We start from the raw sequence: 22,373 nt of genomic DNA, 5'->3' as shown, positions 1-22,373 counted from the left end.
CTTATCTCTCCATGAATGGTAGCTCTCGTTACAACTCTTCTAGTTCTGCCTCATTCTTAGAACATCTCTTTACCTTTTAAACACATGGTATAATGCAGCACTGGCCCTTCCCTCCATACAGGAACCCCCCTGGAAGGTGTTTGTATCACGGTGTTCTGTGTTTCAAAACAACATGAATCTCTGAGCTACGAATTCAGCGTCTACAGCCGTCCCCACCACCACCACATATTATGCAGTTGTCCATTTTGTTCATTTAGAATGAACAGGGCTGGTTGAGGACTAAAGTTTCCTTTTAAAACGAGGTTTACTTTAGAAGCTCTCAAAATGTACCATGCTTTCAGTCCAAGTGGACACTTACTGCTTCCAAGGACTAAAGCTTACCTACTTCTTACTCTGATGACAGATTGAGTATTTTGGTTTCCTTGCAGTGAATTGATTTATGAGATCTTTTCCCGTAACATGGCTGACAGCTACACACTGATTCTAATGCAGAAAAGAAAGTCTTAAGAAAACCCACTTCTTAAAAATACTGCATCTGTTTAAGTCTGACACATAAGACTATCCCTTTTGAAAGGAAGAGGTATATTTGTTTTCCATATTGGAGGTGGCAGTCTGTAAATGCACCCACATGTAGACTCACCTGAACATCTGCATTTCTGGGTTCATCACAGCTGGTCCATCCAGGGATTTAGCTGGAGCTCCCAACAGCATCTGCCTTGCAGTGTCTTACCAGAGTGTCTCATCACAAGAAATGCTCGAAGCTACTTCTCGGAGTGTCCAGCTGTCATTTGCAAGACAGTGATGAATTTTAAGTACAAGAATTTTAAGTACATCAACACAATGTTGACAGTAACATTATTTACACAACTGCGCACTTGGGATGCATTTGCCTTCTGCTCAGGCTGCAACTTTGCATTCTTATCTGTCCTTTCCATCTGCCTTGCAGCACCTGAAAAGACACAGGAGCAGGAATTCCACAGCCAGTTTCATACAGTGCTTCCTTACCACTGAAACAAGTCTTGACACATTTGATTCATAAAACAGCTTGAAGTTCAGCTGTAAGCAGAGCTAGAGCCAGATGCTCCAAGATGAGCTAGCAGGAAGAAGTACTTCCAGAATAAAAAATGGGCAGAAATCATAGGTGGGTTAGTTACAATGACCACTGTTGTGCAAAATCTAAAGTGATGACCTAAATGGTCACCGAAGAACCAGAGAACAGCTCCTACATTCCACTTGTCAAGTAATGTAAGAAGGGAATTTAGACTGTGCATCAATTGTGAAATCAGGACTATGAACAGACATCAAGTGAGCACAAACCTAACACACAATCTACCTTATCAGAACCTTACCAAAGTGACTGTGTGGTGTAAAATCAGGACCCATCTGAGCAGTCTGGAGTTCTGAAGTTTACAGTAGCACACAACCAAGAAAAGCATATTTCAGAATTAGTGCCAGAAAATTTTTGTTTTCATTTAGACTTACCAGGAGACTACACCTGTGGCCTGGCATCATGGAATTTGTTTACTCTGGCTGGATGTACTGTAGTCTTAGTTAATAGATACTGTAAACCAGTGATGATCCTACCCCTGGCTTAAACTTCAGTTGAATTGACTCACTGTTAGTAGTGCATGGGTTGCTGTTCTAAATCTCAACCTTTGGATGGGTTCTTTATGAATATCTTACAGACAGGGTAGAATTCTCCAATATCAGCTAGCAAAACCATCTATATAGCTGCATCTTGCTCATCCCACTTTCCAGTTCTCAGTATCTCTTTAGCAGGGATCTCACCTTCTCACCCCCCATTTAGCAGGGCTAGTTTGGTTTTCTTGGTGTAATGGCTGTTTTTCCAGAATAAACCCTCCAATGCAAGAGTTCTAGTATTAAATTTAAGTAATTTTAAACGCTTGAAGATCAAAGCAGATCCCATCAGCATCTTGTGCATTTGAGACCAATGGGTAACTTTGGATCTGGTTCAAAGAGAGCCAGACAGAATTTGCATTAAAAAAAATTTATTTAGACATCTGTTGCTCTTAAATTACAAAAGTTTAAAAAAGCAGGCAATGCATCGACACACCATTTATTACTTCTAAAGCTGTTTTAGGATGTAAAGTGGCTTCTTCAAGATAAGACAACTCAGCATGATCCAAATTCAACTATCCATTTCTCATATTTCTCAATGTCCGCAGCAGATACCGATTTAGAAACCTTCTTCAAAGCTATTTCAAAGTCTTCCATAGTTGTTGGCATGTGCATATCATCTCGGGAAAGATTTCTTATTTCTTCTGGTGTCAAGCCTTCAATGCGCCTTCTCATAGCCATCAGGGATGCATCTCTAGTAAGGATGCAAGAAAAAAAAAGTTACTCAATACAGGATGGTGGCTCAGTTGTTTGAGAGGTTCAGCACAGCATTCCAGTCAAACTGCTGCTTTCAAACAGGTAAAGAATTGTAAACTTTTACAGGATCTTTGGGTGCTTGTACAACCTCCAATACCATGCTATCAGTATTTTTCAATCATGGATTTATCTTCACTGGATCTCTAAACAGTGACTATTCACAGGCGAGGACTAACTGGTTTATCTAATGCCACTGCGTGTTTATGACATAGCTGCTGTTTACAGTATCTTCAAACAGGAACAAGACAAAATAATACTTTCACTCCTCCTATGTATAGAAGAAGTAACTGGAATGTTTTAAACATTTCCTGGTCCAAACAGGAATCCCACTTGAAAGAAAAAGGGGTCAACAGTATCTTCCTCCAACCTACAGGTTCATAGCTAAATGTTAAACTACAGAATCTGTTCAGCTTGTAGCTCCTCAAACTTCTATCCTCCATAAGCTTTAAGTGGCTTTACAAGTGTAATTTTCTTGATGCATTAAGTTTGATGGCATTTGTATTTCCAACAGTAACATCTATAGCAGCAGCTGCTGAGGTAATTAATATCTAACACAAAAAGATCAAAGCTCCTGCTAATTCATTGTTATATAGCTTATAATAAGAATATGCTACTTATTTTAAGTTTAAAAGATGTAAGGGTAACCCTGGAGATATCACAATAGTGTATCATATTGTATTAGTGAATGAGAAACCAAAGAGAAAAAACTTATATATACATGGTCTTCTAGGAGAATTCAGAATGATGGTTTCAGCATATTCTGTTCCAGCTCCACCCCCTCCTCCTAAAGGAAACCATAACTGACAGACTTCATGAATTTAACAGAATCATGGAATGGTTAGGATTGGAAGGGACCTTAAAGATCCTCTAGTTTCAACCCCCTTGCCATGGGCAGGAATATCTTCCACTAGACCAGTTTGCTCAAAGCCCCATTCAACCTGGCCTTGGACACTGCCAGAGATGGGGCAGCCACAGCTGCCCTGGGCAACCTCTGCCAGTGTCTCATACGCCTCATAGTAAAGAACTTCCCAATATCTGATGTCAATCTCCCCTCCATCAGATTAAAGCTACTGCCCCTTGTCCTGTCACTACACGCTCTTGTAAAAAGTCCCTCTGCAGTTTTCTTGCTTCCCCCCCTTTAGGTACTGGAAGGCTGCAGTAATGGCTTCCTGGAGCCTTCTCCATGCAGAACCACCCTAAATCTCTCAGCCCGTCTTCATAGAGGTATTTGTTTACTAAATAACTGTCAGCAATTAGAATGCATACTAAAGTAATGAGAATTTCAGAACAACCCCAAAAAGTTGCCTTGTTAAACTCCATCTCAGTCCAGTATCACCACGATTTGCTGTTATTATCATTTATGAAAAACGAGCCAGTGATATACCTGGAGGGAGCATCCCAAAGGCCTTCAACCTACCCAGTACACTCAAAACAACAATCCAAGATAAGTTCATAATCACATCTGCTATGTAACTTAGAGATTTCCTGAATGTCTTCTAATAAAGTTTCACCTACATTTTCCATGGTTACATACTGACTGTTCGGAACTGCACTGTTATCTCTGACTGGTTTTCACTCCAGCTCATAAAACTTTGGATTTCACCTCCAGTTCTTTAAGGTAGGAGAATAATTTGAGAAAACCAGAGTTCTTGGTTCACTCTTTCTTAAGTTTTGCTCATGTCACAAGTGAGGACACTAGCCCGCAAGTTTGAACTTTGCTTATATATACTGAGAGCCTCAACTACACAAAAACACTTTTAAATAAGCCATATGTCTGTTTGTCTCAATGTAAATGAGACAATTATGTCCAATATCTGTTTTCCTGACATACTTAACAGGCTAATACAAGCACTTTCTTACTAATTTCAATTTGTGCACCTCCAAACCACAGTTTGTCTGGATTTCTGGTTGCTGCCACCTCAGTCATCTCTAAGGAGACTGCCACAAATGAAAGACTCAAATATTTCTTTGTGGGTTTCTTTGTGTTTGCTTGCTTTTTTTGTTGGGGGGTTTTTTGGCTGGTTGGGTTTTTAAGTTCTGATTCAAAAATAAAAAGTAACAGTGTATATAAGTATACATATACATGAAATTCACTGAAAAACATAACAAGTATGCTGACTTTTAAGCAATTGTATTGCTATCAAGTATGAAATGAATGACAAAAATCAAACACTGAACAGACCAGAGGACATAAACTGCAGCTAAAATTTACTAAACAGTAGGCCAAACAAATTCTCTTTCACATTAACATGAGCCTATTAGCACAAACTCCTTTCAAAGCACAACCAACAGCAAGACCAAGCAAAATACCACCACAAATTCATCTCACAGACCTACAAATGAAACAAATCTGCCCAACACTGGTTCAGAACAACTAACATACCGTTCTTTTCCCAGACACTGTGTAAGTTTTGTTGAGGAAATAGTACTGAGGCTCCAAACTCAGTTCAGCCTGAAGCGACCCTGCTGATAGAGCCTTTGGTGGCAGTTTTGCATGCAGGCTACTCGCACTCATCCCTGCATATTGTCCTTTCAGCTGTGCTGACAAGTATCTGCAGAGCTGTATTAGGAGTCAAGGCAAGAAATGGATCTGTGTTTCAGGAAAGCAATGAGGAGGTGGTTTTAATACAGAACATTTCTCTTATCCTGTTCAAAGTACAGCCCCACAAGAGTTGGCACTAGCACAACTAAGAGCTCAAGCCTCGTACTGCCACATTTCGGTGCTGTCCCCAAAGCCTGAAAATACAGTTACACAGGTGCTTATTAGATGACAACAGCATCTTAAGAAGTTTCATTTCTTTGTTCATTACTGCTGTTTCCATAATTTGCCATTGCTTCAACTGTGCCAGTGCAAATCTTCAGATATAAACCAAATGACTGATACTAAGTCTCTCAGGAGATGAGTCCTTTCTTTCAGCTTTCAATTTTTGAAAGCAAAGATTGGGGGAAGGGTTAGAAGGTATTTTCAATAATTTAGGCTATAGAATAGGCCCACAAATGACTGCATGCAAACACGACTAAGGGGAAGGAGTAGAAGAAAACTTAAACCACTCATCACTAAAGCCAACATGCTGAGTACCCAGCTCATACTGTCACACAATGCAGTGTACCTTTTCTGTGTCATAAAGAAAGAACAGTCCATGTTTTTACTTCAGTTATTGTTGCCTCTGCTACTATTGCCTCTTACACAGATGTTCTGCTGAAGTAGCGTGTAACCTAAGCAGAATGACTGCAACTCTGCAAAACTTAAAGTCTACCATTCTGTGGATGTTCCTCATGCAAGGAATTTGGTGTGTACATGAAAGAATGTGGAATTTTACCTAAATCATAGTTTGTTTAGGTTTCCATGTTGCAACTGCTCTCCATCATTATTATATGAAAATATCAAATGGAAATCTAATTAATTACTGTAGTATTTTACCTTTTAGCCATACATAGAAGACAAGTTACAGTCTGTTTTTATCCAACAATTTTAATAATGTAAATTTCTTTACAGTCTTCCTAAAAGAGCTTGTGGCAGTAGTAACACAAATGATGCAATGTTAACATACCTGCATACGTTGGTAATGTCTGCACCTGAGTAACCCTCCATTTTCTCAGCTATATTTGCAAGGTCAACGTCATCAGCCAATTCCAGTTCTTGTAGATTTATTCTCAGGAGTTCCTCTCTACCTTTTGCTAATCAAAGAACAGAAAATCGAGTCTGTATCATTTGCTTTGTGAAGATAATAAATAATAAACTGCAAAATGATAAGAGGGAGAACGAGAACAAAAACACTGTACTTGCTACAAAGGTAAATGTTCAATGTTTAGATTTAAACTTGTTCTGAACTAACAATTTCATACATGTATAAAATCTTTAAACCAGGTGATCAAATTTAAAGGAATATTGATGAAGTTTCGGTTTTAGTCTTTCCAACTAGTCCTCTCCCCAGGTCTTCCTACCTGATGGCAAAGGAATATAAATTCTTTTTTCTAGTCTCCGTCTTAGGGCTTCATCAATATCCCAAGGAAAATTAGTAGCAGCAAGTACCATGACCATCTTGGAAGGATCATCATTTTCAGCAGCCCCTCCAACACCTGCATTGGAGAAAAAAGAAAGCAAAATGTACATGTTTCATGGCATTTCATGTAGAGATAACAATATCCACAATTCTGTAATATTAAAGCAGCTACTGTAATGCCCTTTAGTGAGTCTAAGCATAACAGAATCACTACGGGCAACAGAGTTCAGTTTTTCATCTGTATGAAAGCCTGCAAGAAAAAATGGAAACTTGGTTTAACTAGGAGCAGTGGCACAGGACCACTCAGATCAGCAAGGTCCTCCCTATCATGGCAGGAACAGTTTTACAGAAGAGCTGGTTGTATTTCTGCCATTACAGTATTTGAATTTTCACATCAATGTCCTGTAACAGCATGTGAGGAAAAACCAAATAATCCCCCCCAAACCCATCACCACACCAAAAAACAGATGCTTCGTCCCACAGCGTTCATTAACAGCCACAGAAAAGCAGCATTACTCCCCTACAAAATTTTTTCACTTCTAATTTTAGGCCAAACACTTCACATACACAGGTGGATTCTTAGAAACTGCTGAAGTGAATGTTTATTTGGTAAACTGAATAACAACTTCTCAGAGAGAACACCTCTGTGTTGAAAGTACTGTGAAACTGCTGCTATATGCAGAAGTTAGTTTCATTAAACCTGCTACTCTCTGTATTTACTGGTTTTGCTTATAGGACTGGGCTGTGGAATAGCCTAGTCTGCCTGAAAACCTGCATACAAAACATCATTTATGAGTGCTCAAGCAAAAGGACTTCTAATAGTTGTTACTAATAAAATTAGGTTACATACATACTTGAGTTATGAGAAGAGCATTACAGATCTGCTGCTATTTAAAGTCAAACATAAAAGGATATCAGCAACAGAGAACCAAATATGCAAATCTTCTGACTCATGTAATTGTACCACAAATTACTCCATGGACTAGCACTTTTCAGCTGCCCTTCTCCTTTCTCCTTGCTCAGCAGAGTATAAAAAGGATGCCTTTATAGAAACTCTGCAGTGTTACCTACTTTTAAACTTAATTGATTTGTGAAACATTAACCAAATAGCTGTATAGTCTGTGTTTTAAAAAGAAAATACTCCCAACCACTTCTATAAAAAAATTGCCTTTTTATTTATATATTTAAGTAGAAAAAAAAAGAGGATCCAAAATGAGCTAAGTGCAATGATTGCTCTGAAGTCTAAATTGGAACACATGGCAGTTCTTTTCAGCAACCTCTTCCCTGGTTTTGAAGAAGTGATATGCTAGGTAAAGACTGAGAGGAGCAGTTAATAATTTTTTCTTCTGGAGTTTTGAAATCTTTGTTATTCTGGGTCAGTAATATAAGGTTGTTGCTGAGATGCTAAAAGACTGTTAAATAACTGGTATATTTTTTTCCTTCCACACTGACAGCTGGAACAGCACAGTTTCATATTTTTACCCCAATTTTATGTAAGGCTTTCAAAGAAATCGCTTCTGAAGAATAAAGTTTTGATTGATTATTTTTCCTTCCTCAAGTTTCCTCCAGTCCAGCACTTCCCAGCAATCAGGTTATTTACCATCCATCTGAACTAGCAGCTCTGCCTTCACACGTCGGCTAGCTTCATGCTCCTCTGAAGTTCCCCTGCGACTACAGATAGAGTCTATCTCATCAATAAATATAGTTGTTGGAGCATAAAATCGAGCCTAAAAAAGCAAAAGATAAAGCAGAAACTGAAATAGCAGTCTATTCACACTTAAGAAACAGCAGCACATTTAAAACTGAATAAGTATCAGACAATACCTAACATTCCCTCTCTGACCACTGCACACAACTACAGAGCTGCTGTGCATTCATTAGTATCATTTGAGCAGCATGTTTTTTGGCAAAGTCCTGTAATTGTTAGGGCTATAAACAATGTTTAATAAGCTAAAGGCAGTTTTACAGACATAATAATAACACATTAATACTTGAATAACTGATGACTTTCACAGTTACAAGCAGGAATAACAACTCAAGTTAAAGCTAGAACATCATAATATGGAACTTGTCCAAAAACAGGTTAACTGCAAAATAACTCTAGTCTTTCAAAAAATACGAGAGGTTAAAGACAAAGATCTGAGAAAATAAAAGCTGCTGTCCTACAGCAGTTGAGATGCTGTCCATTATGTATATGTATTTTTGATTGATCATATTAAATAAGTTGATATGCCTATCAAACCATGATCCTGTATTTCCTGATTTTTCTGACTACTGTAACTGCAGCTCTGCTGCCCCCTTCAGTACCGGGCACCGCAGCAAACACCGCATGCAGACCTGTTAACACATGGGAAAACGCAGAAGACTACATATTCTGAGCCAATTTCAAGTTTTATATGCTCTGAAGACAACTACAGTTTTTAATTCCACATATTTTAAGAACAAAAAAACCTACCTAGAAAAAAAACAACATGCACAGCCTAAGCAGGGTTCTCACCCAGAAAGCAATTAGATTCCATCTTCACTTTTACATTCAAGTATGTTCTGCCATGCTTATCAGTTTATAGTGAGCTACCTCTAATATAAAAACCTAACCCTGAAAATAAAGATGACCTAATCTTTCCATTTTTATAAAGCTATTTAGGAATATCTAGAGCTTGGCCAAATCAGAAGGTCCTAAAATGTTTGAAGCTTGGAGAGCTGTTTATGTTACAACTTCTGCACCTTAGCTAAGTTTCACTATTCCACAGGTAATTCTACTTCATTATCTCACTATTTATGTTCAGGAACTTCAATCACCATTTCAAACAGTAGACGAACAAGTTTCTCAGATTCTCCTCTGTATTTTGAGGTAAGTGTGGAAGAAGAAACATTGAAAAAAGTAGTCTTGCATTCAGTCGCTACAGCTTTTGCCAAGAGGGTCTTTCCAGTACCAGGAGGACCAACCATCAGAACACCCTATTAGAATAAAAAGAACCGCTTTCAGGACAAGAATCAAAACACAGACAATTTCACAGTTTAGCAGTGTAGTATTAAAATACTAGATGTAAACTTTCCCATGTAGAGTTATTCAAAGGTAAGTAATTAATTGCTATTACAATAATACAATATAGCTGAAGACAGTGTATTTATCCAGCTGACATCTTTATTTTGTTAGCATTATTTACCATAAACTTTGTTACTGAAAAGTGGAAAGAATTTACATAAACTACAAAACACCTGAAATTTCTTGTTCCACCAAGATCCAATCTCAGAATCCTACTTAAGATGACAGGATCAGGTTTTTTCATACCTTCCATGGTCTTCTAATTCCCTTAAAAAACTCAGGCATCCACATGGGTAAAACTACAGCTTCCTTAAGCAGCTTTTTGGCTTCTACTAAATCAGCAATGTCATCCCTGGCAAGAAAGAGGAAGTTGTTTGACAGGCTGCAAAAGAATCAGTCCACAACTCAAAACAATATGCAGTTAAACTTATTGTTATGTAACAGCTCTTCCGTAATTCAGGAAAAAAAGTTGTATTTATTTATGCTCTAGTGTCAAAAGCCTACAGCAAAACAGCTGACATCTGACTAGTAGACTGCAGCTAGACGCAAAAGCAATGAGATATAACTCTTTCATGAGGGCATCGCTGTTCTTATTCACAGGAAGAATAAGCAGGATAAGGAAAGTTGTTTAAACTGCTGCTAGTTACAGATGATACTTTTTTTTTTGCTGAGAGGTTGGCTGCCCATGAGACCTGAATGCCAGCTTTCATTGGTATGAGAACAATTTACTGAAGACTGGAAAACAGAGTTGAATTAAAAAGAATATTTAGAATTCTTTTTCAGAGTTACAAAATTATCAATTCTTAGATACCTTATAAGTTGGTCTGATTTTCCTGAGGGTAACTCTTAGGGTATTTCACTTATCAGCATTTGCCCAAGTCATATTTTGGTTTCAAAACATATCTCTATGAAGAATTAGTTTCAAATCTGAAGCTGCAATTTAAGATTCAACATGAAAACCGAAACATGTATTTACATGTTAAAGTGAAATACATGTTAGCTGCATGCATTAACAAGTTGTTTGTGGGATTGTTCAAGGCTGCAGGTTTTTTTAAGCCTATTTTATTTTCCAGAAGATCTTTGATCATTTAATCCTCACAAAAATCACCTAAGCTTGGAAACATTTTGAACACAAACCAACCTTTGTATAAGGTTTAATATTTAACATATTTATGTAAAGGTACTGGCACATGATTATATTTTATCCTGGCAATCACAGCATGTCCAACAAGATTTCAAAGGGTTCCTATATTGACATAACTTCTTTGTTAATTCGTTTACTATCTTGGTATGCCCCTGGGTAGCAAAACAGGTTTTTAAACAAAGATACTGGCAGATACTAGAGTCTTCTACATTGCAAAAGACTATCTAAAAAATCCATTTTAGGACTCTTAGAAAAGTTTGAGAAGCTTTGTGTGCTCAAGCTGGGCTTTGAGCAACCTGATCTAGCAAAAGATGTCTTTGGCCATGGCATGGGGTTGAATCAGCTGGCCTCCCAAAGGCGCCTTCCAACCCAAACAATTCTATGAATCTACAGGTGGAAAAAAAAGTGTTCTAGAATTATTCAGCTATAGAAGAAGTTTAGTCGCCTATTTAATCAATAAAGAAAACCTGTAGGTACTTTTTATGCATAAGCATTTGCTAAAATACTTTAGTTTTGTCATATTACATAAGAGGAAAATAAATAATTCAGAAAAACTGGTAGCAGTATTCAAACTTACCATCGAATGTTGGGATTCTGAGAAATTATATCTCTTTCCAAAGCTTCTACTAAATCTTTATCATATCCAGTGCTATCAAATTTCTTTGGCTCAGCCTCTGAAACCTCTGATGCAGATTTGTTCTACATATAAAACATGTAAGACAAGCATGTAACAAAGGCTATGCTACTAATGGATTTTTATACAAGTCCACAATGGCATTATACTTCTAGAAGGCAGCAACATAAACCAGCATGAAAACTATGACGCATCCATATTCCTGGTGCACTGCAGGATTTATGTGGCTCTCCCAGAGTTCTGTACTGCCCTCATCCCATTTCCTTCTCCAGGAAGGAAATGTCAGCATATTGTACTGATGCAGTTCCTTTGCTTTAGTAGATAATCAAAACTGCATACACCTATCACAATACAACAGTGTTTCTTCCAGAGGAATCAAAAACTTTGAGACAGTAGCTGGGTAGGTGGAATTACACATCAGGCTACATCAGAAAGTGTCATACTAAGCTAGAGTATCTCAAATCATGTAAGTGTCATGTCATATATATGGGAGACCAAAAAAAACTAAGCAGGACTTCCATATGCAGGATAAGAAAAGGTGATCTGTAGGAAGACCACAGAAGTAAAAAAAGAGCTAATTAACTGATACAGCAGGAAAGCAGAAGCAAAGAAACTATACAGTTGACAGGGCTCAAACGGCAGAGACCATGCAACTGGGAAGAAACAAAATGCAATAGACATACCCCATTTTTATATATTTAACAGCAAACACTTGTGTTGACAGAACAACTGTAAAAAAGAATAAAAGACCTACCCAGTCTCTATGTGTTTTTATCCATACTGAGAGAGGTTTATCACTCAAAGACAATGTAATTTAGCTCCTAATAAAAAACAGTAGCTTACATCACTAAATAATTCCACCCTTGTAGTTTATACTACCTCCACAGGCCATGACATCTTGCCACAACATATGGTGGATAAAGCTATCAAACTGTTACATGGATATCTGATTTATCCAGACTCTGGAAAGCTATGAGTTTAGTGTCTTCAGTATGACATACTACTCTGGTCAGTTAAATTTATGGAGACCAGAGCACAAGCAAAACTTAAAGCACTCTGACTGCATAGATCATTCCCTCTCATGAAGTACGTTGGGATTCAGTTTGTTTTAAACTGAAGAGTCTGGAGCCAATAGCATATATCAACCAAAAAAATAAGAAAAGGCATCTCTTTTACAATTGAATAGATCTTGAAATACTCTGGAAAAGGCAAGTCAGTGTCAGCCTAAAATATATGAAAGCAAGGACATCCCATTTGACCAAGCTCTATCAGGTTCGGTTTCAATAATTCAGATGTATACAATACCCAAGTTGCAGTAAACAAGCCCGTATTTATCAGATCACTTCCTCCAGAAGAAGGTTTAGTTTGTTTTTTCAGGGTTTGGTTGTTTGGAAGTTTTTGAGGGGCTTTTCTGTTTGATTGGTTGGGGATTTTTGGGGTTTATTTATTTTCACTTAATCTGTAACTGACCATAAAGCAAAGATACCTTACAAAATGCAATTCAAATCTGGATGCTGATTGAACAGAAGAAACATTTATAGGCATCTGATTTTATAATACACTCAATATTAAGAAAACAAGATTGAGTTTCTCAACTTCATGAAGCTATTTGTAAGTTTACCTTTTCTTCTTTTCCTTTATTTTGCTGATCCTTTTTTTCCCGGCCGCGAACCGCCTTCCCTTTATCATTGGGATTTCGAGAGGATGGACGGTGAGGGCCTCTGACAGCTGCACTCACACGATTATTGTGACCTCTGCAATCATTGCATGGAACAGACTGACGTTTTCTAGGTCCTGGAGAAGGCCTAATTATGAAAAAAAACATGAACATATGAAAAAAGCCTCAGTGTAAAGTCACTGGTGAGCACGACATAACCAAATCAAGGCTACAAACTGAAAAGCCATTTTGCTCAAAATAAAAATCAGTATGTCAGAAACAAGACAGACATTTTCAGAGAGTCACTGAAAATCCACTTTTCCTTTCCCACAAGCTTAAGGCTCGTTTGCTTAAAACAAGCTCCTTTTGCTTTGTATATTTCAGAAATAAAAGTAAACCTAGTATTATGGATCACTCAAGATATATCAGGATCCAGTACGTTCATAAAAGCTGTCTTTAACTGAGTCACAGCAGCAAGTTTGTCCCAACTGTACATCTCTCTTCAGTGTGAAATGCATTATTAGCCAACATGAGTATGCTAATGGATAAGATCATATGTGTTAAAGTCTTTTCACCCTCCAAATGGAGTATCTATCAACCTATATTTTTACTTATGAACACCCAGGCATCTCTAAATTCCACCACAAAGGTCAAAATAAAGGAATAGCATGATAACACATCTAATTTCCACCTAAATTTGAGTCCTGCTATCCCAGTATAGGAATTTACTGTGGTTATTCCAATGCAACATGGCCTAAGTTTTCACCATGGCTTTTTCGTATTATCACAACTCAATACTGCACTAGATGGCAACTTAAATGGAACAGAAACAGTTTTCTCAAGTCTTTCCCATTTTTGAAACACAAGTTTGTTTATCTTTTCTCTAGAATACTTCAAAACATTAGGAGGGTTCTACCTCTCAAGACTCTATTCTTCCAGAATGTTTGAATGAAATTGAGTAACAGTGTTCCTAGTTATTAAATGAGATCGACAGGAACAGTGTGATCACACAAGATCCATTTCAGAAGTCAGGCTCAAATTAATTTTAAAAAAATGTAAAAAATGTACCCATAAGGACTGAAGTTACAGATATATGAGAAATAGCTCTTAAGTTGAAAGCCTCAAAGAACAGCTACGCTCATCTACTAGTCACTTGATGTCAAAATGCACAGTTTGTGTCTGCTTTGCATGCACTCCTGTTCCCTCCTTCAAGCTACTACAGGCGTATGTCAGAACCTGCAATTAACCAGTTCAGATAGTTAATTTCAGGGAAGTGGGGGTGTGGGAAACAAACACTAGCCCCACAAAACAATGTCTTTTTTTGCTTGTTTAGCATTCTGAAACAGACAATCAACACCAACAAAGAGGAAAGTAAAAAAAACCCAAACCCCTCAGGCAACTATGGAGGGTAGGACTATCCTTCAGCAGCAGCTGCATTGTCAAACCACACCACAAGGCCTTGGTTTCACAGATACTAACCCAGCATAATTCTGAAATAAGCAGGCTTGCCTGAAGCTGCTTTTTCCTAGCCCTCTCCTTGAGCTTATGCTAGCCTAACTGATCAGTTCATGAAGGAGATCAGGGAACCACTTTGCTACATGAAGGAACTGAGCTTGGACGCTTCTAGATTTTATTATTCTGATAACATGTCTTCATCCTTTTCATATCAGTTACATGCAGAATCATTTTTAAGTTGGTAAGAAGATTAATAAAAGAATAGAGTTGAGCTGCAACAGAATGACAAGTTTATCTTAAGTCAGGGAAAAACAAAACAACCACCTCTCCCCCCCCCCAAAAAAAAAGGGAAAGAGCAAATGAGTAACCGAACAAAACACCTTTCCCAAACCTAAATGCCTCTACCTCCCCCCCCAAAAAAAAAAAAAAAACAACAAAAGCCAAGCACTAAACTTGACATTACTCAAGCGTATACAAGAAAAAAGCCCCAGTATGTTCCAAAGCATGCTGCCTCAAAATGACATTTCCTTGACCACAAATGGTGGCAAGCTGCTGGTGTGTTACACATCTAAGTTCTAGAACAAAAATTACAGAAGAACAGGCCAAAGTCAATGTTCACTTTGCCCTGATAAATGCTAATTTAGGTCTTCAAGTTTCCTCTTACCTACGTTCAGCAGGTACTGGCAAAGACCAGACTTCTGCCTCATGAGCCGGTAATTCTTGTTGTGAAGCTTTCAGTGGTGTACTGTCTAGTTTAAAACTCTCTAGTGTTTTCATTATATCTTTTACATGCTTAGCTTCCACGCTTATCTCTTGCCAAACCTGATTAGGAAAAAAAAAAAAACAACAAAAACCAACAAAGTGGATTAAGCACATTGCAAATAAGTTTATGAGTCTTAATTTCAAGCCCATGTAATGCCTTCATGGGTTCTATAAAGTTTCACAAGCTACCTGACCATACTTTAGTAGACAAGAATAACACACATCAGATAATCAAGAACTTTTTTCTGCTTTCCTCAGCACATTTAAAGAATAAACAAACTTGGATTTTGGATTTAATACCTAACAGACTTTTGACAAATTCTGCATATTAAACAAGTATGACAGAAAAGAACACAACCCTGTAGAATCAGTGTTGATTAAAAAAATGGTGGTTTGTGTTAAAGATAAATTAACATGGTGGCCACAACTCAGTTTCTATTAAGGATCTAAGACACACTACTGAAACACTGAGAAGGAAATAAGACTATTTATTCAAAATTATACCAGCCTACAAAACTTCAGCATAACAGGGGCACTCATCAGCAGGAAGCTGACAAGCCAGGCAGTGCACTGGATCCCCAGGGCTGTGTTCCATTGCCTGTTTTGTCATTGTCAGAGCAAGAAGTCATAAAGATTACTTCAGTAAGTCTATAAAGTAACAAGGAAAAAAGCCTACATATAACAGTACTACAGTTTATCAGAGGAGAGTGCAAGTATTATTATACTTTACCATGACAGGCAATTTTTGCTACTTCAATACTTTAATGCTTTTCCCTCAAGATATTCCAAAGGAATATTATCTACCTGTTGCCATTTCTGTTGCAGATATGTATCTCTGACAGAGTAGAGATACTTATTCATTTGGTCAAGAACTCCCTGGTAGTAGACCATCGCAGAGTCGTAATTTCCCAGTAAGGCATATTCACGGGCCAGCTTTACATTCTCACTGATCATAACAATGCTCATGTTCAACATGAAGCTGAAAAAACAGGAAATATTAAGGAAAAAATTAATAATCCCAGGATCAGAACACATTTTTTAACTATTACCTCATTTGGCATTATCAAAATATAGAAGCTGGAAAGATACTGCTTAGAAAAAAGTCATAGAATGAATGCAATTCATATGAAAAGATAATTGTTTCTCTGTTACTAGAAATTCAACTCTTAAATTCCTAAAATTATTTCACACAATGAAGATCCTGTTGAAAAGCATAGATAAGATATGCAGATTTAAATGTACCATTGCAAACCACAACTGCATACTCTCCTTCCCTCTTTATTCTACTCTAAGATAGATGGCTATTTTACTGTTAGCATTACACTGTCCATACTATAGCCTGCAGTTTAAAAAACAACAATCCAACAAACAATAAACCAAAGCCCATAGAATCATAGAATAGTTAGAGTTGGAAAGGACCTTAAGATCATCTAGTTCCAACCCCCCTGCCATGGGCAGGGACACCTCACAATAAACCATATCACCCAAGGCTTCATCCAGCCTGGCCTTGAACACTGCCAGGGATGGAGCATTCACAACCTCCCAGGGCAACCCATTCCAGTACCTCACCACCCTAACAGTAAAGAATTTCTTCCTTATATCCAGTCTAAATCTCCAATATGAATTAAGTTTTGGGTTTTTTTGCCTTAACATTCCATGTATATGTTTAACGGTGTGATTTTGCCTTGTGAGCACTGTTTTTCCATTTGTTTGATTTTACAATTCTTCAGTTTTATTTAATATTTATTTGAAAGAAATAACCACCTTCTATGCCCAGCTTGAACTTTCCTATTACCTTCATTTTTACACTTAAAAAGAAACTCTTGAAAAACACTGAGCTTCTAAATTGTCACTGAAAAGTACGAAAAGGCTACAACTGAACACTGAGTGTGTAGGCACTCACTTCATTTAAAATACTGTTCAAATCATGCTATTTTTCTCTACCAGTGTTTTAATTGCCTTTGTTGTTCTTTTTTCCCTTTTTTTATGGAGCAAGCATCATGAACTGCAACCACTTCCACTCTGCAGCACTAGCAGAATGAGACCCTTTTGATTAGAATAGCTCAGAATTATTATTTATACAAATACAGTATTATTTGTATAAATACACAATTGCCAGTCACCACTGCCCATAGAACAATCAGCCTATGTTCTTATTCGTTACTTACATATCCTACCCCCTTCCTTCTCCAAGATACATGCACTGTGTCCACTCTTCCTGTCTCTTGCACACACGGAGTTTCCCCACTCTCCTAATCTCCTAGAACCAAGCACAGAAAGCATTAAAATAAGCACAGAAAACATGCTTGCAAGAGAGTCATCTTGCTCTCATTCTGGTATCTGTACCCACTACCAGTAACAAGCAATTACAGAAAAGCAATTACGGCTAAGCCCTGGGATGAAGCATACTTGACAGAGATCAACTATTTAAAGAATGTAAGAGGTACTAAACTCACATGCGCAATGAACAGACTGAAGGCTCAACACATTTCAAGACCAGGTCAGGGTCAAATTCAGGCAAAGTATTGGAGGTTTCAGAAGCTATACCTTGCACACACCAGACAAGCTACTGTTGTAGAGGGGCTGCTAAGTACAAGTCAAACATTTTATACCTTCCACTGCTTTTTCTATGCCCTTCCCAAGTAGCTTTATGCATGGACTCACAGCTAATCTGTTCCTGAGCCAACATTCTCTTTTCTTCTTCTTTTCTCTTTCTTCTCCTATTTCCCTTGGAGCAGATAGCTGCTGTGAAAAGCTTCAGCCTGAACAGCAAAACTCTAACAGCAGAGGAGTTGAAGATGTACCTCTGACAGCCCACACCCATGTGCAGAGAAGGGACCTGTGGGGTTGAGTCTGTGAAACCTGCTACCCTAAGAACCTACACTATATAATCTCACTCCAGCCAGAGGCTGGCTGAGCTGACTGTGATGGCTACAAGCTGATACAGTTAATGTGACCAGAAACTACAAAGACTGCCATAACCCAGGTTAATTAGGTTTTGGAGGCACAGTTTGACTTTGGAGTCTTGTTGGTTTTTACCTCGGGAGAAAAAAGCCTGAAGGTGTTTGTCAACTGCTCTATGGATCATCACAAAGATATTACCAAAGTTTTCCCTGCTATATTTAGGAGCAAGCTTTTCCACTCCTGCTCATCCTACCAGATACACCTGTTTGCCTGTCCTGAGAATTCAAACCGATGACTAACACTGCTGAAATCACCAGTTGAGCAAGATGCTAATAAACCTTTTAAAAATTAAGTAACAGCAAGTTACTAAAGCCAAACTAGACTGTCAAACACAGAGAGAAGTCACAGATAACTATTCCTTCCCACACCCCAACCCCCCCCCACTGAATGTTGTAGAGCAATCCAAGCAGAACAGCAATTCTGTTTAAATATTGGGATGTGGGAGAAAAAGCTTGAAAGAGTAGTTTTCATCTGGAAATGCTAAAATAGCAATAATAAAGCAACAGACAGAAGACAGAGAGAGGAAGGGCAGAAAGGAGAAACAGTTAACATCTCATATGGGGCGGGGGGATAAGGCAACCACTTAAGTTTATAATGCTTCCAACATAACCAAAAACAGTAGTTCCAATGAAAACCCAGGAATCTACCAGTTTTATCTGTGGTACTGAAAATGCAAGAGAATTTAGGGTAAACTAGAAAAATTTAATTTGTTGCTTCATTTTGAGTCATAAGAGCAGAAGAGGTTGAAGTGGCTTCTGAATACAAGGCTCTTGTGTACAAGTGGGGCAGAAAAAGCTGCTGACTCTGCTTATGTCTGGACATGCCACTGCTGCTGCCACTTGAATACTGGCAGTGTCAGAGCTGATGCAGTAATGCACGCCTGTAGCCTTACTGCACCTGTAACTGAAGATGCTGAAGCAGTGTTAAGATGGGGGGAAAAAAGAGTGAAGAGTACTATCTGAACCCAGATTAAAGTTTGCATTAGAAAGTCACACTGTGACAACTCAGGGTGGCAAGACACCTGTGGCGCAGACGTGAGTACGCACAGATCCAAAGTTAAACCAGACCTGAAGGAATTAAAAAACCAAAAACCCAAAGCAATACACAACTAATCCTGCACCTAAGTATCTACAAATAGCTACTATTATCGCATAACAGGATGTCAAAGCAGCAAGGCTGCACATATCAGCCATGACCATGAATCATGCCCAGTGAAGTTATCTATGTTTCACAGCAACTGAAATAGTAATGAGCTCATAAAGGTTTACAGTGCACAGGATATAAGGAAAATAACCTAAGCACTTTTGTCTTACAAGTTTAATTCTACACTGTGTACAAACACCCATGCTTCATAGTACCAATACTTTCTACACTCACTGTCAGTATATGCGGTTCCCTGAAATTAACACAACAGAAACCCATCAAATTAACACACCTCTAGTAACAGAATACATTTCCTCATTTGCTGCAAGCACCTAAAATAGTTCTAGAGTTTGGAACAGCTCAAAGTAGTGGGGCCTGAAACTTAACAAAAGTTCAAGATACCTAAAACTTTTCTGAATGAGTGTTTAGAACTTATTTTTCTATTTTATTTTAAAGATAACAGCCTGACCATCATCAGGAGAACACTGGGGATACATCATGTGCTCCACAATGACTCTAAGGAGTCATCATAAGGAACGACTGTAGGTAATTTCTGCTTATATTCATACATTAGAATGTGGGAAGGTGTAACTGAATATAGTGCCAATCCTGTTTCACAAAGAAACCCCCTGCAACTTAAAAAAACATATGAGATTGATGTTGGGATGCAGATGTTGGGAGGGAATATTGAAGTTGGGGTCCAGCAGTTACTACAGGGTACCCAGCAGCTACCCTTCTGACTCAGAGAATAGCACCAGCCATACAAGGAAAACACCTCTAAAGAGTCCTTCAGTCCAACCTAATGTTCAGACTAAGCCAGAGCCTGATTTTTGGCAGAGTACACATTTTCATTATTTCAGGCTGCTATACAGGCTCTGACATCAGAGCCACCATGTGAAATTCAGAAAACAACATAAAAACCCCACCCAAGTAATATTTTTCAGGAATCAGTTTGTGCTGGTTACACAGTGGCTCGCCATCACCTCTGAGCTCCCTTCCACCTTTAACAGTTTTCTTCGTAACATCCACTCCTAGCAACATTTGGAGTCAACAAGGGATTGTATTAATTACTTGGGAAATAGAAAAGCTGCCAGACTTACTGGATATGAAACAAACTGGTTCTCATCCATTCGTATTCAACAGTAGTGAAAAAACAAACACCGGGAACAAGAGATATAAGCATACCTAGCTGCTTATTGAAGAAAAAAATAATGAAACCCCCCCCGGTTATAGTGATACACTGTTGTATTAGCACAACATGGCCTTGAAAACATAAAATCTGCTGGCAGATTTTAAGCCAAAAGACTTTAAAAAAAGTATATTACTTACTCCCCATTTCATAAGGACTGGAATTCTCTCAAAAAGTCAGTGTTAAATTAACAAGTTTCTCAGAAAAATTAGAAGGATCTGCGGCAGAATGGGGACCTAGAACTGATGTCTACACTGCTTCTCCCTGTTCGGAGAGAAAACTTGACTATCTGCCAAAAGGTTACTCCCTTAAAGGAAAATAAAGAGGCGGAGGGTGAAAGGAGAAGCACGAACCGCAGCTCAGTGTCCGAGCCGGTGCCCGCGGCGCAACGGCAGAGCAGGTCACCCAGCAGGGCAGGGAGCTGAGCAGCCATGCACCTGCAGCCACCCGCGCCTCCATGAACTGGGGAATCCGCGGCGACATCCCTTGAGGCTCCGAGCACGCGTGAGCTCCAGCAAAGACGAAAGACCGACGAGGAAGGTGTTAATAGTCACGCGGCAGCAACGACCGTGGCGACTCAGTCCACAAAGCAGCTGCTGGCCCCTGGGTAGGAGGACGAGGGAGCCGGAACCCTTCTCCCGCCCTCCCCGGGGGAGCTTTCCCTCAGGGCTCCCCATACTGCCTGAGCACAGGCGTCGCTCCTCGCCCCAGACCGGCGGACAGGAGAGGGGGATGGACCCTCCCAACGGTCGCAAGTGGTACGTCTGGGCGGAGGACAGCACAGCTGCCATGAGGAGGAAAGATACCACAGCGTTTCATCGCTCACTTACTCCTCTCCAGAGCTCGGCCCCACGCAGCAGCTCCCAGCAGCCACAACCCCTTCGCTCCTCACTCCTTCCTCCTCCTACTGTCGCTGCAGCAGCACTAACTCCACCCCCGGCCTGACCGCCTCCTCCTGCCGCCGCCGGCAGTTTGAAGGCATATCCGGCTGCGTCACTTCCAGCCCGGGCAGGCGGCTGGGGCAGGCTCTGTGGGGGTGATGAGAAGGGAAGGTCCGCCCAACCACACCGGCGACACGCCGGCGTCGGTGTTAGCAGTATGATTGACACCCATAACCTTTTTTTTTTTTGCTTGTTTTCTTTAAATATTAAGGAGGGAAAAGGGCAAGGGGAACATACAAAAAGCACGGTTGCATTGGCCGGGAATCGAACCCGGGCCTCCCGCGTGGCAGGCGAGAATTCTACCACTGAACCACCAATGCTTCCATACGGACTCTCTTCCGCCTCCGTCCGTCGAAGGTGACAGGAGTGCAGTGTGCCTGCGCTGTAGCAACTGTTCCAAGGTTTGAGACTGCCCCACTGCGTCCGTTAGAACACCCGCAGCTAGGGCGGGCAGCCGTGTTTGGGTCTAAACGGGATTCTATTTCATCTCATAGGTAGATATGTATTCAGTGGTGGAAAGATACCTTAGCCACCTTAGGCATGTCCGTTATATTAAAAACGCTGCTGTGAAACAGTGTTTGAGTTTAAAAGTATTTTAACGTAAGACTGTGGTCAACGTTGGCACATATTGCCACAGGTGTAACTGGACAGCAGCACATGAGAGGCCTTAGAGCACAGATAAGCTATAAACCAGCCCCACTAAGTTATTATCTCTGAGGAGGAAAGATGCAGCGTGGTGAGGAACCAGCAGAGCGGGCCTGCCCAAACAGCAGGCTGAGCAGAATTAGGATCAACCTGTAAAGAGGGGCTTCCTTCAGCTATTTACATTCCATAATCCACAACGATGCGGTTTGCCTAGTGAATAGCATTTATTGATTTATAGCCACGTACTCATTGCTTTGTGACTGTCTCCACCTCTCCAAGCTGTTAAAAAAGGTGGTGTTCTTGGAAAGAAAACCACCTCATGTGCTACTGGTCCTAGGAAAACCATATGCTGAGACATAGGCCTTAGGTATAGTGCCCCTGTTGGAGCAATTAAC

The 22,373-nt window shown here is 39.5% G+C and overlaps 1 protein-coding gene and 1 non-coding gene across 4 annotated transcripts; both read right to left on the bottom strand.

The window, feature by feature from the left end:
- Positions 1-1,992: 1,992 nt before the first annotated feature.
- Positions 1,993-21,310, bottom strand: KATNA1 (katanin catalytic subunit A1). 3 transcript variants are annotated; one of them, XM_031049809.2, is made up of 12 exons: positions 21,223-21,310; positions 17,265-17,356; positions 15,901-16,075; positions 14,999-15,156; positions 12,844-13,027; positions 11,166-11,287; positions 9,691-9,796; positions 9,198-9,356; positions 7,999-8,125; positions 6,340-6,474; positions 5,946-6,072; positions 1,993-2,332 (listed from the first exon to the last, which is right to left on the bottom strand). In XM_031049809.2, the coding sequence occupies exons 3-12, from the start codon at positions 16,069-16,071 to the stop codon at positions 2,134-2,136; spliced, it is 1,488 nt and encodes a 495-aa protein (XP_030905669.1). In that variant the 5' UTR covers positions 16,072-16,075; positions 17,265-17,356; positions 21,223-21,310; the 3' UTR covers positions 1,993-2,133. The 3 variants fall into 3 exon arrangements, with proteins under 3 accessions (XP_030905669.1, XP_030905670.1, XP_005150148.1); XM_031049810.2 differs by lacking the exon at positions 21,223-21,310 and adding an exon at positions 20,746-20,818; XM_005150091.3 differs by lacking the exon at positions 17,265-17,356 and having other exon boundaries at positions 21,223-21,305.
- A 272-nt stretch (positions 21,311-21,582) lies between these two features.
- TRNAG-GCC (transfer RNA glycine (anticodon GCC)) lies at positions 21,583-21,653 on the bottom strand. The gene has a single exon. It is a non-coding gene; the product is annotated as a tRNA-Gly (tRNA).
- Between the last annotated feature and the right edge of the window lie 720 nt (positions 21,654-22,373).

Source organism: Melopsittacus undulatus, chromosome 3 (assembly GCF_012275295.1).
Source record: "Melopsittacus undulatus isolate bMelUnd1 chromosome 3, bMelUnd1.mat.Z, whole genome shotgun sequence".
Lineage (NCBI taxonomy): Eukaryota > Metazoa > Chordata > Aves > Psittaciformes > Psittaculidae > Melopsittacus > Melopsittacus undulatus.
This window is presented reverse-complemented; position numbering and strand designations above follow the sequence as displayed.